Raw genomic sequence first — 18,936 nt, forward strand, 5'->3', positions numbered from 1 at the left:
ACTAAGAAGTGTGTAGTTCAGTTCCAATAAGACTTTATTCAGTTTAGCAAAACTATTATTCTAAGATTTCTCTAGAATCCCAGAATAGATTACATATGTTGTGGGACTAGACAGAGAGGAAGAATGGTCCAGTGGTTAAATCACTTGTTAAGGAGATATGGATTCAACTCCCTGCTCTGCCAGAGACTTCCTGTTTGACTGTGGGGAAATGACTTAGTTTCTCAGTACTTAAGAATCTGTAGAATGTAGACTGTCTTCTCTAGCACACATGTATTAAATTCAGAGATATATTAAAGACTGAGGTACACGGATACTATGAGAACGAAGTCAAGGAAGTACCTGACCTAGTCAAAATAACAATTTTCTCACTTATCACTATTTCATAGCAGTCTCAAAGCTGTTATATAGGTTTTATATAAAATCCTGTTTTTCAGTCAATAAAAGCCGATCAATACACAATTCAAATAAATTGTCACTGCTAGACCCCTACTCACAGTAAACCCTGTACTTCTGCAATTACCTCATTTAAAACATCCATGATTTCTTTGTCATAGCACTCCAGAAGTACCTCATAGGACTCCAAGTGTCTTGAATGCATCATAGCAGGTACACAATCCCGTAATGCACTAAACATGTACTAAAAAACAGAAAGAAATTAATATGCAAACCATAAGTCAGACATGTCAACAAACATCTCAAAGCATCTAGCATATAAAGGCTAGAATCAGCCCAATTTAAACAGTTTCAAGTCTCAAATCCAAAGAACAAGGATCATTTTCTAGTTTACTGTATTTCACCATGAATAGTCACTATAACACTGTAAAAATTAACATACTGTAACTTTAACCATTTTAAAAAATAATCTATGTGAGACTGATATCACATTTTTGATTCAGTTATCCTAAAACAATGAAGGAAAAGAGTGTTAAGTCAATTCAAATTGGCTGTTGTTGCTGCCCCTGCCCTGCAATCATTAGATTAACAAATATTCAGTTCTAGCCTTTTGCAGGCCCATTACTTAAAACAGTGGATCAGACAAATCACTGATCCATCAAGTCTCATGCTGGACCAAGTGGTTAATCCCTGGTAAAACCTACTACTGTTTGCTTCTGAGTAGGGATTTGAAAGCGTACCCATGTACATGGTTTACTGATGAGCCTGGGCTCATTGATTAACCTTCAAATTACATGAACACTGGTTCCCAGGGAGCCATCTGTCCCTACCCCTGTGCTGCTTCATCTATGATTTTTAACTGTTTTAAAATTTTCTTCCCACACCTGCCTGATTCAGCCAGCCACTGTAACTGAACAATTATGGGTATTTCTTATTTACCTGCAATCTAGAGGCATCAACTGCATTTTCGTACACATCATCTAAATAAATTGGGAAGACTGCTCGATGCCAGTACAAGAATCTACAATCACACTGTGTTTGGATTCTAAAATGCAAGATATTACTTATTAAACAAAATCAGAAGCAACAGAAAATAATGAACAAAGGATGGTGAACTGCATGTCAGCAAGACTCTATTTTTACAGCACTGCCCCCTTTTTATTGTTAAAATCATCTACACCACAGATTATTTCAATAGTACTCATGCTCACCAAACATGTTTTCATGGTATTTATTATTTTCCCATTGACCTTCAAAAGAAAATGCAAGCTCTTTGATAAATGGATGCCTATTTTCACTATCATATCTGTGAGCACCATGTCAAGCTACTGAAATGCTTTTGCAAGGTATACTATACCTAATCTTTGTAATAATATCTTTATGCTTCCCACAGTACCCTAAAGTAAAGGAATTAATGATATCCATAACAAAATACTGAGCCACATACAGACAAGCATCCTCCTCACTGATACTGGCAGTAGATTCTGAACTTGAAAATGCAGACAGCTTATAAAGCATAAGGTGTTACTGTGTCATGACTGTAATTGTACAAATTCATTTAAATAATTAGAATTATGATATGCCTAAAGCATACATGTAGGTCAAGGGTAGGCAACCTTTAGCACATGACCCATGAGGATAATCCACTGGTGAGCAAGGAGATATTTTATTTACATTGACCGTCCACAGGCTTCCTGCCCCACTCCCTCCATCCCCTCTCTCCCGCCCCCGCAGTTCCCAGTGGCCAGGATTCACTATTCCTGGATAATTGGAAGCAACAGCTAGCAGATTATCCTGATGGGCTGTGTGATGAAGATTGCCAACCCCTGGTGTAGATTGACACCATCAATAATTGTGTGTATAGCAGTGTCTGCACAAAATCATTGCTGAACATTTCACAGCCAGTTACAATCTATACCAGGTTAAAAAAGAGGTGTTTATGTAAAATGCAACATACTGCAGGAAACCTAATATTTAATATGGAGGTATAAACCAAGAGGGCAATAGGTCCCAAAACTAATGGTTCATGTCAAATCAAACAAAAAGTATGGTGCACTATTCAACAAGACCAGCATTTCTGAAAGCCACTCCTCCTTAAAGATGAGGGAAGCCACAGACTTCATTATAGAATTCTGTGGCCCATATTCTGGCCAGCCCCGGTCCTCAGTGTACATGAAAACAGTCAATTATATGTAGCTAAGTGTAGAAAACAGAAAAACCTGTAAGACTTCATAAACTGCATCCTGAAATCTCAACACATTAGCTGACAACTGTTTCCTCCCCTCTCCCAAAGCATGTGTGCGCGCTACTCACCGCTCCCTAAGTTCACTGATTAAGTCCAGTTTCTTCATAACTATTTGGAGGGGAAGCAGCTCTTCATCTTTAAATGTTTTCTGTTAAAAAAAAGCAGCAGAGGAAAATGGGTGGAGTCATATACGGTTTAACTGCAAAACAACAATTACTTTTAAAATTGTTGCAACAACTGAGTTATAAACTTGTTTACTATAGCTAACAAGTTAACATACAATAGCGAGAGTTTGAACAATAGTTGCACTTACCATCTGTGTGCCCACACTGAGTGCAAGGGACACTATAAGGCGCCTCTGTTTTGTACTTGGCCCATTGAGGGTATTCTCAGCCAATACCAGAGCAGAGAGCACGTCCAGTCTCTGCTCACTGTATTTTTTGTCAGAAATAACTCTTTTCTTGATGGGAGAAACAAAAATAATAGTTCAAATTTTATATTCATGGAAGAGTTATCAGAGATCAAAAGCAGCAGTTTATTCATCTATTTAAAATTCCAGAGAGTTGTCTCACTATTTACCATAATATTGTGTAAATTAGGTTTTCAGAACCAATCTAAGTGAATCCAGATTACTTCCCCTCCCAAATTTAATTGGATTCATTCTATTGTAAATGCTGGTAAACATACCTAACTCTGCACTGGCATACGACAGATTTATAGTAAACAGGCATTGTGCAAGCATGCACATAGCTTTGCATGTACACAACACTTCTGTTTTACATACCAACCCTACTGTTCCTAGAGGAGCGGTTTCTTTCAGTAAGAAGAAATCCAGCAGTGTCCAACTTTATGGGCCAACTAGCCACAACTCTATAAAGTGCATGTGTGAAGAAGGTCCCTGAGATAGAAAAATGCAGGTTATGACACTGAGCAAGTGGAAAATCATAGCAAGGACCAAATCAAACTAAGCTCCCAATTCTGCTCTCACTGCAGAATGTGAATTTTTTTGCAACAGATTTTAGTGAGAATGGGATCTTTTATAGGTTAGAAAGCTAGGGTCATATTTAAGAGTGTGGACTTGATTCAAGATTTGGTGCAATGGCAGAGAATTCCTTCTCTGATTAGAAGGATATGAGCTCAACTTGAAATTCCTCCCCTTTGATGCTATCAGATGTTCCAAGCACATGCAACAAAACAACTGCAGCCTGCAGTAAATGACTTAAGGCTGCTGTTTACTTATATTAGCCTTCTATTTATCTTCTAAGAAGGGGATTAATTAAAACAGCAATCTATTCATACAATGAGTCTCTCTCTCTTATTCCTAGTAACTGTTGGAAATACAAATATTGTAGTGTGCTTGGATCATATTGCTATTTTTAAGCTTAGAATTCATTTACATCTGTAAAATAAAAGCTATAGAACAATTATCTGAACATAGGGGTACTGCCCATTTTTAAAGCAGATGTAAATTTCATATCAGATTTATTGTTTCAGATGGGTTTGCTGGATCTCAGTTCAACAGTGATACCGGTGAAATGTGTTAGATCTGTTTATTAAATTACAACTAACATTTTGTTTATACTAAAAATGTGGTGAAGGAGATGTGCAGCATCTGTGTTCATATTATAACAGGCAAATGGCACTTTTATAAACATTAAATGTACCCTAACTATTCCTCATAAAGAATGTTAACACATACAGTAATAATAGAAAGTACTGTATATGTGAAGCCAGCCCTAAAGCTAACAGTCTACATGCTTATACACACCATCACAAATCACTTTAATAAAGGATCTATAACAACAAACAGGCAGACTGAATAAAAGAGCAACACCATCAGTGGAGTCACAGGAAAATATCAGAAGAATAAGGCCAAGATAAGAGAAGCAGTTGCATACTATGATAGCGTATGTGTACTATGTGTGATTGGGGGAACAGGAAAAGACATAACAGAGTTGACATCTTTGTTGCATATCAGGATGGTACCTAGAACAATGGGGTCCTGATCCCTGATTGCAGCTTTTAAGTGCAAGTAATAGACAGGATGTTGCAAGACCATAGATAGTTTCAAATTAGTTGGATAATAATTTTGATTTGATTTGGAGTAGGAGATGAAAGAAAACTATTGTAGATGACACCGAATTCTATATCTTGAAACTTTGATTACATACCTTGGCTATAGAAATAGAGTTAAGAGCCTGATGCTGGAGATGCTGAGTTATGTGTGTTACAGAATCTGCTACAACCATGCTTCTTCTATAAAATGTATGTTCTATTGCCTGCAGTCAGTTTCAAAACACAATGGTTCATATGAGTTAAAAAATGGCAATCTAAGTAATTTCTTTCTATACTAACTGTCTACTTGCAAAATACAGGATTTCCCTTCCCCATCTTTGTATTTTATATTAACAGAGATGCTGAACACACAACACTTTTGCAAAAAAGGGATTTCAGATCCTAACTTGAGTAATCATTTCTTTTTAAAAATCTTAGCCTTATGTATTTCCTCTCTCAGCTCAACTTTATAAAGATGCTCCTCAAAACAGTGAACATCTTTTCCTGCAAAAAAAATAGGATTAAGATAAAAAGCAAACTGGGGAAGGTGTTTAGAAATGTCTGGGCTCATTGGTTAACCTTCACTGTTACATGCAGCTCCCCCCCTTCCCTGAGTTGCTGTTTCTGTATCACGAGGAGAGCTGACTCCCCATGTATACTGGCTCCCACAGAGCCTCCTCTGCCCCCCTCCCTGGTGCTGGCTCCCCGTGAACTCCGGCTCCTGCCTTCCCCCTCTCATCCGCGCTGCTGCTTCTGATACAGAGGTGGCAGTGCAGGGATTGAGGGAGCAGGCGGTTCCATGGGAGCCAACTCCCTGCACCCAGGCTCTCAAAGAGCTGCCCCCCATGTGTAAACATGAAACCACTGAAAATTTCAGAGGTAACACGTTTACAAAAATAACTGGCATTTTAACATTCCTAAAATAAACCTTCCCTTTCTTTTCTCCTTCCCTTCCAATCTTTAAATAGAAGTCATTTTGAAACTCAGTTCCTTGCATGTGGCATCTCCTGGTTGCTCTATGAAAATGCTTAGATGAAATCATAATGCCAATCCTATAACCTACCTTGAGAAGTTCCACAAGTCTGCATAATGCTTTCACTGAGGTTTTGGTCATAGGTTTTTGCATTGACATGTAGAGATTCATTGTGGTCTTAATTATGGTGCTAAGGCTGTAAGCATAAAGAAAACCCTGGAAACAAATTGGGAGAAGAAAAAAAAAGAATCTCCACAGTCATGTCAGACAAATAAATATTATCTTTTTTTAATTACCATACAGGACATTAATTCCTGTCTTTCACTGGCCCCTCCAGAGTATAAGCAGCTCTCTCTCATGGACAGTCAAAGTTTTGTTTAGTCACATGAAACTGAAAGTGAAGATCTGCCAATTAGTTGGTAATTATGAAGCTATCAAGGAATCTTCAAGTCATTAAGTCAGTTAATTATAGCTTTAGAAACAATCAATACAATTTAACCATGAGCCAACGAAGCAATCAGTCAGAGTTCACTGTAACCAAACTAGGGTGAACAGAGGCTTTGTCTTACTACACCACACAGTTCTCCCCCAAATAGTGCAACAATTTTTCACACTTGTTACCTCGTCTCCCTAAATCCAACGAAGAAAGACATCAAGATTAAGAAACTGGAATAGCGTGAGCAAACAATTGCACAGTCCCCAAGAGATGAGTGAAATCAGTAAGATGTTAAGTTATTGTAAATATCTACAAATGCTTTAAAAATCCAAATTTCATAACAAAAAACAAAAAAATGAAAGAAGTGAAACAAATCCAAAAAATATCACTATCATAGAAATTAAAATGTGCCAAACTCTTTAAATCAATGTAGACTACACCTAGAAAGTGAAGAACAGCACCCAAGTATTTAAAACAAAGCTTTTAAATGGAATACAGCAAAAACGTGAAGAAATAAAGCAAATTAACTGAAACTTTCAATTTGATATAGAGAAAAACAGATTCTCAAATTGGAATATCTTCAGATCCTTTAATTCTTATTTATTCTCATTGTAAGGAGAATTTAAGTATAAAAAACCACACTGTTTTCATGTATACTCTGAGCTCAGAAGAAAAAAGTCAATTGATACTGAAACCTGGAACTATCAGTGTCTATCAACAAAGGCAGAGGTACAAGGTTCCAGCCCGCCCCTCTGGGACAGCCACCACCAGCGTGGCGATAAATGGACCTGGCAGCCTTGGAACAAAGGAAGGATAAAAGAGGGGCCCAGAATGTAGTGAGCTGTTTTCATTAATGGGGAAGACTCTAGTGTTGTGTATCTATTAAACATTCCCTATTATACTCGAACTTCTTTTCAATCCAAGTTTTGTCAAGAAGCTGTAAACAATATGCAAGCAAGAAATAAATGTAGAAATCATATACACATAGCAACAAAACTCTGACCAGAAAGGAAAATTAACTGCACCGATGCTAAAGTTGGCATCTGAAAGCACTGTTGAGTGCAACGCTAGTAGGCAATAACTTGGAACTTGTTGTCAGAAATAAAAACATGGAAAATACAACTACATTTCAACCACTCCCCTACTCCAATTTAAGCTGGGAAATGGGAGCTACCTTGCAAAATGACTGAAGCTTCATTAGAAAGATTCCAGCTTCAAGCTGTGAAGATTCAGACATTACTTTTTTCACTTTGTGGAAGGCCCCTTTTCTATAGCTAGTAAGAATGAGATTGGACAACACAATTCAGAAAGTACTGCAGGAGATGATCACATAATGTTTATGATTCATTTTCACAAGTTACTAACTTCCTTCTAATCATCCGGTTCCTAATGTAGAAACAGCACAAATATATAGAATTCAGCTACCATCATAGTAAAATCACTCACCTGTATAAAGACATTACACCTGTTGGAAAGGTCTTCAGCAAATTTATCCATCCGTTGTTCTTTAGACAAGATAGATTCCATTTTTGTCATCCATGAGCTCACAAACACATAATATGACTGCATTTCTCTGGAGAAAGAAAAACATGTTACTAACTTCAGAGAACAGGTGAATGCCATTTCCCTTTTTCCATTCCCAAGGACCAATGACTAGTCCCTCTTAAGGAAAACACATAGGAATATTCAGTCTCCAAAGGCAATACTTTACACCCTTTGTAGCAGGTACTAGAGTGTATCAAATCCAACCTTAAATGCTTCATACAGTAGTATTAACCTGCATATGACAAGTGGGTAACTAAGAAACAGAAGTTAACACACTTGCACAATATCAAACAATTAAATCCAAATCCGAGTCAAATTAAAACTTAGGTCTTCTGGTATTTCAGTCCTCCAATTTTCTTATAAGAAGGCCATGTTACATAAGATCTTGTCGTTAATGCTTTGAATTAATATCCCACTCAGATGCACTACATTTTTTTAAAATAAAGTAGTGAGTAAATGTGCAAAAGTAAACCATGCAAAAAAAAAATTAAGTTCTCTCAGTGCAAAAAGCTTTACCAGGTTTAAACCATAATCTGTTACTATAGTAATGCCTGACTCAATATTGCATAACTTGTTTTAAATAATGTAGTTCTGAAGGATGCACATACAGGTTATACTGAGACACTGAGTAAGTTTCCCAGATCTGAAGAAGAGCTCTCCGTAAACTCAAAAGCTTCTATCACCAACAGCAATGGGTCCAATAAAATAATATTACTTTTCCTATTTGCTTTCTCCACACCATTCATAATGGTATAGATTTTATCATCTTCCCCCCTTGTCTCTTTTCTAAACTGAATAGTCCCAGTCTTTTTAATCACTCCTCATATGGCAGCTGTTCCATACCCCTAATCATTTTTGTTGCCCTTTCCCATAACTTGCCTAATATCATCATCATCATCTTTTTTTTTTCTCCAAAAGATGGAGTGGGCTGTACACAATATTCAAGGTGTGAACATACTCTGGATTTATATAGCAGCATTATGATATTTGCTGTATTATTATCTAATTCTTTTCCTAATGGTTCCTAACATGGTTAACTTTTTTGACCTGTGCTACACATTGAACAGATATTTTCAAAGAACTATCCAATGACTTAAAGATCATTCTTATGTATCAGCTAATTTGGAACCCATCATTTTGTACATATCACCGGGATTACTTTTTCCAAGGTGCTTTACATTTTGCGTTTATAATCACTCAATTTCACCTGCTATTTTGTTGCCTAGTTACTCAGTTTTGTGAAATCCCTTTGTAACTCTTCCCAATCAGCTCTGGGCTTAACTGACTTCAATCATTTTGTATTATCTGCAAACTTGGCCACCTCACTGTTTACCCCTTTTTCTAGCTCTTTTACAAGAATGTTATATATTGTTGGTCCCAGTATAGATCACTGGGGGGCCCTTCTATTTAACTCTCTCATTTGGGAAAACAGACTGTTTATTCCTATACTTTGTTTCCTGTCTTTTAATCAGTTATGGATCCATGAGAGGACTTTCCCTCTTATCCCATGACTGCTTACTTTGCTTATGAGTCTTTGGTGTGAGACCTTGCCAAGGTTTTTGAAAGTCGAATAACGCTATTATCAAGTGGATCGTCCTTGTCCTCAGGCTTGTTGAAACCCCCTCAATGAATTCTAAAAGACTGAGGCATGATTTCAGTTTTCAAAAGCCATGCTGACTTTTCCTTCCAACATTATCATGTTCACTTATATTCTAAGTGTGTTAATGAAGTGCACGTGTAGGATAGACTTCTGCTTACTTCATTTAACTACATTTTACTGTCTGATTTAAAACAGATGCAATACTATGAAACTACATTTGTACAAATTTATCCCTGGTGCAACCTCTTTTACTGCTATGGAATTACCCTAAATATGTATTTGACAAATTATAGCTACACCATTAAACTTAAAAGCAATTTTAAAGCATATAGTCCTATATACCAAAGACAGTTCAAAAACTTGTGAAGTCAATTTTTTTAAAAAAAGGTCATTTACAGAAAACAATCTGGATTTGATTAATTATCCTCAGAATATTTAGAGCTGTCCATATCTTTTTCTTCAACTTCTCCTGCAATCAAACAGCAATAGGACAAGACTTCGGCTTTACCCAGGGTCAGAAGTAACAGAGCAGTGCACCACCTTCGCAACAAACTTGGGGAAAGGACTGCAATTCAGTCCGAGTTCCTCTGGCTTCCAGGCTTGGTCTACACCTAAAACTTGGGTCAACCCAATTACATTACTCAGAACTGCAAAAAATCTTGAGCCCTCTGTAATGTAGCTAGGTCAATCTAACCCCCACTGAAGGTGCAAACAAATTCTTTCATCAATCTTGCTATCTTATCTCAAGGAGTTGGAATTACTACAGTGAGAAAAAAAAACCAATTGTCACTGTAGTTTATCTACTCAGCAGCGCTACAACTACATTACAGAGGAGCAGGATATGGGAAAATGTAGGAGTAATTTACTAGAGGCCTATACTAATAGCAGATTACTTCCTTCTCTGTACCAGCTCAACACTGTTAACCTGTATATTGAGTGGTAAAGAGGCAGCCAAGGGAAACCCATCAAGGCAAGTAGGAGTGTCAGCTTCACAGAACCTGCTCTACCCTTGATGCTTCAACCAATGACTCAAGTACGAAAAAGAGGGAGTCTTATGCTCCATTCTTCTCCCTGCAATGCAGCAGCCTTCAATAACTTTTAAATCTGACAAATAACCCTAAATATTTTTAAAATAAACCACAGAATGGAGAGAATTTAGAGAAAGGTTGACAGGCAAGTTTTTTCTAAAAAGAATAAAAATCTCTCCAAGCCTAGGCAAAAGTGAATCAGCAAAGACAGGAAAGAAGCTGTCATTTCTGTAGCATGCATCATCACCAAGCAACCCTAGGCAACCTATTCTGCCTAATGTGGTTTTGTCTATTAAAAAAATAAAAACCCAAGAATCCTAATTGAAAAAGCAGCAACTCAGAAAAGTAATAGCTGCCAATATAAAACTGAAGTGGAAAGCATAGAGAAGAACTAGCTGAAAGTCAGAGGCAAGTTGTTAGAACTGCCACCTACTTTGCAAGCTTGCAGAATCAAAATAAGTGATTTTCTAAAAGCGTCATATTAAAATATTAAATTTTTTAATGTATACTTTTTCAGTAGCATTTAGGAGGCAGCTACTTCTGGGGAGAAGCCCAGTAATTCCTTAACAGTATAGAACATTACTACATAACATTTTAGGGCAGTAAGTGAAGAACACCAGATCAAATTAGAACCATTTTTTGTTGTATACGTTAATAAGCAGTATCTCAAAAGGGCAGCCCTGTATAAAACCTACTTGGTAAGTGACTGAGCCTTCTGTTGCAGAAAACTCTCTCTGTGAGTTTTAATCGCATGATGGCTTCTCCTATCCAGAAGTTTGGCAACAGCTGGCATTTTCTGGATCAGAAAGTTATCAGCAAACCAAATAATATTAGCAGTTAATGTAATGGCTGGCACCTGGAGTACCAAAAGAGGAGAAAAAAATTAAAATAAAAGAAATGGGTAGCAACTCCTAATAATTATGATTAACATGAAATTAATTCCTGTTACTAAAATATAAAAACAAAATCAACGTTATACCACCTCCAAGCCAGAACCTTATTACTTGAATTTGTTGTAAGTCAAAAAAGTGCAAAACATTAAAAGTAATAACCAACTACTCCTTGTATTTATCTATGGAGCTCAAGTACTATGTTAAAAAGAGGTTTCTATCCTGAAAAGCATGTATTATACATCAATATGCAGATTTATTATTCTAAGTGTTTGAGAGGTATGTTAAGCCAAATGTTGCTCATACATTCATGTATTTTGAATGAGCTACAATAAACCCAAGATGTTCCATTAATGCCAGGAAATTATAACATCTTACAGCCAAAGCATTAAAATACAAAGTCTTTCCTCCCTAATGTATGAGAAAAAACACACATATAGGTCTGGCCTACATTACAGCAGAAGTTTGAATTAAGATACGTAACTCCAGCTAAGTTAATTACGTAGCTGGAGTTGACCTAACTTAAACTGAGTTCCCATGCCATCCACACAGTGGGAGGCTGAAAAAGCAAATGCTCCCATTGGTTTCCTTTACTTCTCATGAGGAGCAAGAGTACCGCTGCCAACGGGAGCAACCTCTGAGTTTGATTTAGTGGGTCTTCACTAGACTCGCTAAATCAAACCCTGGAAAATTGACTACTGCTGGGTTGATCTTCTGTGCAGAATAGAAATGGCCATGGAAACCACAATAAAATAAGTATTTCTCCTCAAGAACTTTAATTATCTTTAATAAAGACAAAACCTTCTATTTTTGCAATATAGCCAATATAAAACTGTCAAGAGAGTAAATACGTAAGTTAGAATACTAAAGCTTATACATCAAATACGGATAGAAAAGAAATGGAAATCAGAGATACAACCAACTTTTATGTTTTACTTTTGAAAATCCTAACCATACTGCTTTTAATAAAAACTAAAATATATTTCATTTCATTTTGCTTTTAATATATTTTAAAAGTATTAAAAGGAAGCAACAAAATCTTCACCTTTTTGCCAACGTCCAGTAACGATTTATAAAATTTCTTGTCTACTGTCCGAAAAATCTGAAAATGCAGTACAAAGAGACCACAAATTCCTACGTATTTATCTCTCTGGTCAATTTCTGAGGGTTCACCTTGTATAAATATATATAGAAAAAAATATTTTTGAAATCTGTTCCCAAACAATATGAAAACTTTTACAAACAATGAAGTCAGCATAAAGAAAAGCACATCTTGCATTACCAAGTTTAGCTTCAACATTTGCAAATATTGTACGAATATTATGTGCAAACTCTTCAGCAAAAGCGCTATTCTTTGAGACAGCTACTCCTCCATTGAGAGAATCAAACTGTTGTTCTATACAGGCCTGAAAGAAAACAAGAAAATTACATTTATGTACAACGCTAATCCCATGAAGTCTGGGCATTCAATAGATTGTTATTGCTCAGCATCAATCTATAAAGTCACAGTTTCAATATAAAACACAGCTGAAAACAATTTTCAAATGTGTTTTGTCTGTTTATTTCACTGAATGAATTTTAATAATAGGGGATGGCAATTTTTTAAAGCAGGAATGTGGGCTTTATGGTATGCTTATATAAGGCACTTAGGCAACTCAGTTATGAGACTACATGCATTTCCAGAAAAAAAGACACTACTAAAAACACTTCACTGATCTAGGGTATTGTCTCATTGGTTTTTAGGATCTGACTCATCCTACGTTCAACTCATCCATGCTGATGGATATATTGGAAAATATTTAATAGATTTAAAATTTAGGAGCTGATACGTTCAACAACAGGACACACACGATATGGTTATCTTAATAAAGAAACGGGAAAAGTATGCTGATGGATATATTGGAAAATATTTAATAGATTTAAAATTTTCTTTTAATATTTTCTTCACTTTCTTTGTTCTGGTCAAGGAGGAAAAAAAGCTATCTTTCTTGCATATCAGACAAATTCCCATTGAGAATCTGTCTCAAAATTTGTGTAAATGTGTCATCAGAATTAAAATTCTTCTTAGACAGCTGGCAATCCAATTCCATAAAGTAAGCAGCATTTCTCAATGAATAAACTAAGCTGTTTGACAAAGCGTACTCACAACTGGTATTTAGGAGATTATTCATAGGAGGAGGGGACCAACATTAATTAAGATACAACAATCAGAAAAGATCTAAGTGTAACATTACCTGAAATTTCTATCTTGTATTAATACACAAAAAAAAAGTTTATAATTTTTAAGTATTACGTGCCAGATCCTCCGCTGGTGTATTTCAGTATAGTTCCACTGACAATGCAGCTACACTGATTCCCACCACATGAGCCCCTTCAATTTCCACATTTATAGCTTGATGTAAGAAAGATTTTACTTAAAAATATGTGGAGAGCTTTGTTTTAAGTCAAGATATCAAAGACTTAAAGTTGTAAAATAATAAAATAGAATTTTTGGCTTGAAAAAGACTATTCATGCCGGTAGAATCCAATTGATTTCTTACATAATTTGCTACAGATATAATTTCCACATGCCACTCACCTGCATCAATGGATGGGGGAAAACTAATAGGGCTGGTAGAGAAAGGTGGACAAACCCAGCAGCAAAGAAGGGAGACACTCTCCAAGGGACAATAGGTAGCACTTCCTCTGGGAGTCTCCAGCACTCTTTGGCCAGCCCAGGAAGAGGAGAGATGAGATTGGTCAGCATTCCCCAGCTCTCAGGATTTAGCCCAGTGCAAGGGCCATGTGGGACCTGTTTCAGCTCCACTCCAGCAGTCCACCCTACCCACCCAAACAAGGAATGGGAACTCAGCCTGATTAATGCTGCAGGTCTAAAGCAACTGCCTGTTTAAGGGGTAAGGAAGGGACTTTTTCCTCCCATGAGCCAATTGATGGAGGGGACCAAGCAGTTTTATGCCTTCCTCGCAGCGCCTGCAAGCTGCAGGGAATTAAGCAGGAACACATATGGTACCTAACTGCAGTACTGGGTGGTATTATTTACTTGTTACAATTTGAAGCTGGTTTCCAGTACAGTTAAGATAGCACAATGAATGGTTCCCAGAGGTAACAGACCTGGGATTTTGGTGATGGGCATTAGGCTCATGTGATAAGTGGAGACCTTGTGGTCTTCATGGGTCAAGGTCTCCATCCTGCTGCACTTGGAGGAAGGAGAACAGAATCCTGGAGGGTAGGACGAAGAGTACCTACCCAGCATTATGGTTTACATGGTAACCCTGGCACAAGTTACAAGTTTCATGGTAAGAAGCTCTGTAACTCCTGCCATGAAACTAATTAAATGCCTGGTGGTGTAGGAGAGCATGGGTGATGGGCACATGGCACCTCTCACTTGTATTAAAGTTTAACAAAAGTTGCAGCCTGCCACTTTGTTCTATGCATGCACCGGTCTTCATTTTTTCCACTGCATCCACATCAATGAAATTCTTGTCTGAAACGTGATTACAGTATGGCATTTTTTTTTTTTTACTCAGAACAAATTCTCAGTGACTTCAACAAAAGTACAGGTTGGGTTTCATGACTGACACTCTTTTGTGACTTCATAATTTATTGTTCAGATCCAACTAGCTTGATCAAGAAACAATTTGCCCTATGCTCTGTCAACACATGCCTAAAACTTCAGTGTCACAAATGCAATTGCTTTTCAGTCAGACAGCTACCAGAGGCTGATAAACAATATGGCTGTGTCTACACTGGGCCACTTATTCCGGAAAATCAGCCACTTTTCCGGAATAAGTTGCGAGCTGTCTACACTGGCCCTTGAATTTCCGGAAAAGCAACGATGCTCTACTGTACAAAATCAGCCGCTATTCCGGAAAAACTATTCTGCTCCCGCTCGGGCATAAGTCCTTATTCCGGAACACTGTTCTGGAAAAGAGCCAGTATAGACAGCCCAGTAGTCTTTTCCGGAAAAAAAGCCCCGATCGCAAAAATGGCAATCGGGGCTCTTTTCCGGAAAAGCGCATCTACATTGGCCACAGACACTTTTCCGGAAAAAGGGCTTTTCCGGAAAAGCAGCCTGCCAATGTAGACGCTCCTTTTCCGGAAAAACTGAAAACGGAATAGTACTCCGTTTTAAGCAGTTCCGGAAATTCATGCCAGTGTGTAGACAGCCTATGTATTTAAACTACGTCAGTTTTTCCCCCATGGCAAGAAATACTATGAATTTGCACATTTCTGGGCTGAACAAAAAAAGCACAATTGCCTTTTAGCCACAGTTTTCTACTAGAGTATTTCAGAGAGCTTGTTTGTGTGTCTGTATGACTATATGTCCTCCAGCAAGGGGACATGCATCCCTCCCTCACCTGTGCCTGCTGCAGCTGCTATGCAGAGGCGCTTCTCACTTGGCCCCAAGCTGCTATGGTGAGAGAGCTGATACTGTCCTCTCTCCCAGGGACAGCCTGTGTACTAAACCCCTCATCCCCAGCCCCACCCCAGAACAATGATGTAAATGAAGAAAAACAAAAACGTATTTGAGTTAAGGACCCGAGTAATGCTGGGTAAATCTTCTAGTTTTGTCATATGCACAAGCATGATGATGATCAAGGCATATAATGAGAACCTACAGTTAAAATTAATGTTTTAACAAATACTTTAAAATTAGAAATACTGCAACTATTAGGAACATATCTAAAGTTAAATCATATACAACATTTAGGAAAATAAGCCCCATTTTAGTAGGATACAACTTCCTCACAGTACTATGCAAAGTGTTTTAATCTACATTTATTTACCTGGAATATCATGCCATCGAGTAATTGGCCTTCCAGTTTTAACAGCAACTTCTCAAATGGCTTCAGTTTATCTTCCTCAATCCCAAACTTAGAAGGGTTGTGATGGACAGATTTTAGTAGCCTTGAGAAAGAACATACACAATCCAATCAAAACAAAACAGTGTGTGTGTGTGTGTGTGTGTAAATATAAAATTTAGAAATGTGCATCTATCTGTCATCTGTGAGTCCATTTGTTCAAGAACTCCTCCTAAATGATACGAGCTAGGGCCACCAAATTTGGCATGGAGCTTCCTCTTCTCCTAACTTAAAGCAAGGTCAGGGTTTGTTTGTGCCAGGAAAACAGGATCTTCCTGGAATGGGACCGTTTTCCATAACAGAAATGGAAGGGGTTTATTGGAGGAGAGTGATATGCAGAGCAACCATTGGGAGCAGCAAGCACGGAGGACAGCTATACTGCAGAGTTACCACTGAAGGCAGCCGCATCACCAAGAGAGTGGCCAGCTGGAGACTGAACTCCACATGGCTGGCCACTGAACTGGGTAAATGGCCTCCTACCCCAAATCCCTCCCCCTGCCCTTGGTCGCAGTTCCAGAGAGGGGAAGGGGTGAGGAGAAAGCCACCACCATTCCCCCTGGACCAGGTGGGGTGATCTGGGGGGGGTGGTGGAAGAGAGAGAGAGAGAGAGAGAGAGAAAAACCCCATGTGTCTCCACCTTTCCCATGCCAGGATAGGAGGAAGGAAGAAAGCCCTCACTGCGCCATGTGTCCCCTGGTGGAAGCCAGTGGCCACTCTCACCCCTGCCCTGAGCCCTCCTCCTCTGAGCTCCCCCTTCTCCCAATTCCCTGCCCTGATTCCTGCACCCACATTCCCTGCCCTGAACCCCTCATCTCCTACCATGAGCTCCTTCTCACCCCGAACCCTCACTCTTGCACCCCCTCAGTGATGTTAAATATAGTTTAATCAACTAATCGACTAGGCGATGGAATTTCCATCAATTAGTTGATAAGCAGAGGGAGCCACAGCAGGGTTAGCTCCTGGCCCAGAAGCTAACCCTATTGTGTATTTGCCAATAGGTCCCCGCTAGCCCCCTGCCCCCCATGGAGACAGTGCTGAGGGGAGCCAGCTTTTAAGACAGTTCCCTCCCCCCTCGCTGCCTCTCTCTGAGAGGGGGGGTGGGGAGAACGACTAGTCGAGGGACTAGTCAACTATCCAGTAAGTTTATGCTTATCAGATAGTCGACTAGTTGCTTACATTCCTACCTCCCACTCATATTCCCAGCCCCCTGACCTGAGCTTCTCCTCAGCCTCCCACCCTGACTCCTGCATCTCCTACATCCGTGGTCTCCTATCCTGAGCCCCACACATCTCCAAAGCCCTGTCCTGACTCCTGCTACTCCACACCACCAGCCACCTGCCCTGAAGGACCTGGGCAACACCAGATAAGTCTTCTAATATCTTAAATTTATTTCAAGGAGTCCTCCATTCTAAGGAAATATCTACCTTACAGCAGGGAGCACAGGTAGGCAGACATGAACACGTTCTGCTCATGCTAATGTAACTACAAATTGTAGTGGGGTGGGAGGGGATAGCTTTTGCAGCAGCGGAGGCGAGCCACCTGAGTTCAAATATGCTCAGACTCCTAAGTATATACTTGGATGACTAGTCCGAGCAGCCACCCATGCTAACCCTGGCTGCACTGCTACTGTTAGCTCTGTTAAAACTATCATGTTAGCACATCTGCCTATCTGCACTGGGAAGCATACTCCCAACTGCAATGCATCCTTAGAATCTAGAGTCACTAACCCATAGGTTCCAAATTGTGAGTTGTGCCTCCAAAAGGGGTTGTGACATCAGCAAATGGGGTTCTGGGTCCACCAAGCTAGACTGAGTCTGCAAGACGATGCTGTCTGCTCTGAATGTGTGCACAGCTGCTCCACAAATGCCACACCAGGAAACCTCATTCTATGAGAAGTAACACCAAATTCGAAATAGCTATTTCGAATTAAGTGCTGTGTAGACACTTAATTCAAAATAGGGGGCCTCCAGCCCTTCCCAGGGAGCCCTGGTGGTCACTCTGGGCACAACCTGGAAAACTTACTTTCCTCTCCCTCAGCACCAGAGCTATTAAAGGGGTAGACCCTGGCCACAGTGTCTGTGCCAGCTCCAAGCCTGCCAGCCCAGAGCCAGCAGTGGCCACCGGGGCCCCTGACACAGTGGCCCCAAAACATGAACCAGCAAGCCACCGGCAGTCAGCCCCTCCACCGCTCCCCAGGAGCCGTCTGCCAGCTCCCAGGAGCCGGACAGGGGCTGGAGAAGGTGGGCGCCTTCCTGGTCCAGGGTGGAGATCATGGACCTTATTCAGGTTTGGGAGCGATGCCCCCAAGGTCCATGATCTCCCCACTAGACGGAGGAATGCGGCCGTCTATTGCAGGATAGCTGCCAACCTGGCCACCAAAGGCCACATGTGAACCCAGGAGCAGGTTAGCATGAAAGTCAAGTTGGTCTGGCGAGCCCCCCCCCCCCCAACCCTGGGCCCTGAGCTTCCCCCTCCCCCCCTTCTTCACCCTTCCAGCTCCCTCTCCCCAGGTTTCCCCCTCCCCTCTCCCACCCTCTCTCTTCCCCTCTTCCACCTCCTTTTCCCAGTCTCCCCAGAGGTTCATCCCTCCCACCTCCCCCCCAGTTTTGTTCAATAAACCCAGTTTCTATTTTTGAACATATGTTTCTTTTATTTGACATCACAAAGGAGGGCTAGGGAGGGGTAAGTAGAAGGACGTGAGGGAGGAATGGGGCATGAGCCCCCGGTGGGGAGGACTGGGGAGGCTCCGAGGACTCCTCGGGGTGGACGCTCTCCCTCAGGGCCTCCTGGATCCTGACAGCCCCCCGATGGACACCTCAGATGGCAGCTTGCAGCAAGTGCAGCCAGGCTGATGGCAACAACCCCACGAGACGCACCAGCGTGCCCAGTGGCAACTCTGGCTCCATGTG

The 18,936-nt window shown here is 39.9% G+C and overlaps 1 protein-coding gene across 3 annotated transcripts in view; it reads right to left on the reverse strand.

Annotated features, from left to right (window-relative positions):
• Nucleotides 1–18,936, reverse strand: part of WASHC4 (WASH complex subunit 4) — a 70,008-nt gene that overhangs the window by 26,041 nt on the left and 25,031 nt on the right. For all 3 annotated transcript variants that reach the window (XM_075938562.1, XM_075938557.1, XM_075938551.1), the window contains exons 10-20: nt 15,953–16,073; nt 12,448–12,571; nt 12,211–12,338; nt 10,971–11,131; nt 7,549–7,675; nt 5,757–5,882; nt 4,810–4,917; nt 2,952–3,098; nt 2,707–2,786; nt 1,333–1,438; nt 521–637 (exon numbers count right to left, since the gene is read on the reverse strand). In XM_075938562.1, coding sequence (XP_075794677.1) covers nt 521–637; nt 1,333–1,438; nt 2,707–2,786; nt 2,952–3,098; nt 4,810–4,917; nt 5,757–5,882; nt 7,549–7,675; nt 10,971–11,131; nt 12,211–12,338; nt 12,448–12,571; nt 15,953–16,073 — 1,345 coding nt within the window. The remainder of the gene's footprint in view (nt 1–520; nt 638–1,332; nt 1,439–2,706; nt 2,787–2,951; nt 3,099–4,809; nt 4,918–5,756; nt 5,883–7,548; nt 7,676–10,970; nt 11,132–12,210; nt 12,339–12,447; nt 12,572–15,952; nt 16,074–18,936) is intronic.

This window comes from Pelodiscus sinensis, chromosome 1 (assembly GCF_049634645.1).
Source record: "Pelodiscus sinensis isolate JC-2024 chromosome 1, ASM4963464v1, whole genome shotgun sequence".
Classification (NCBI taxonomy): Eukaryota; Metazoa; Chordata; order Testudines; family Trionychidae; genus Pelodiscus; species Pelodiscus sinensis.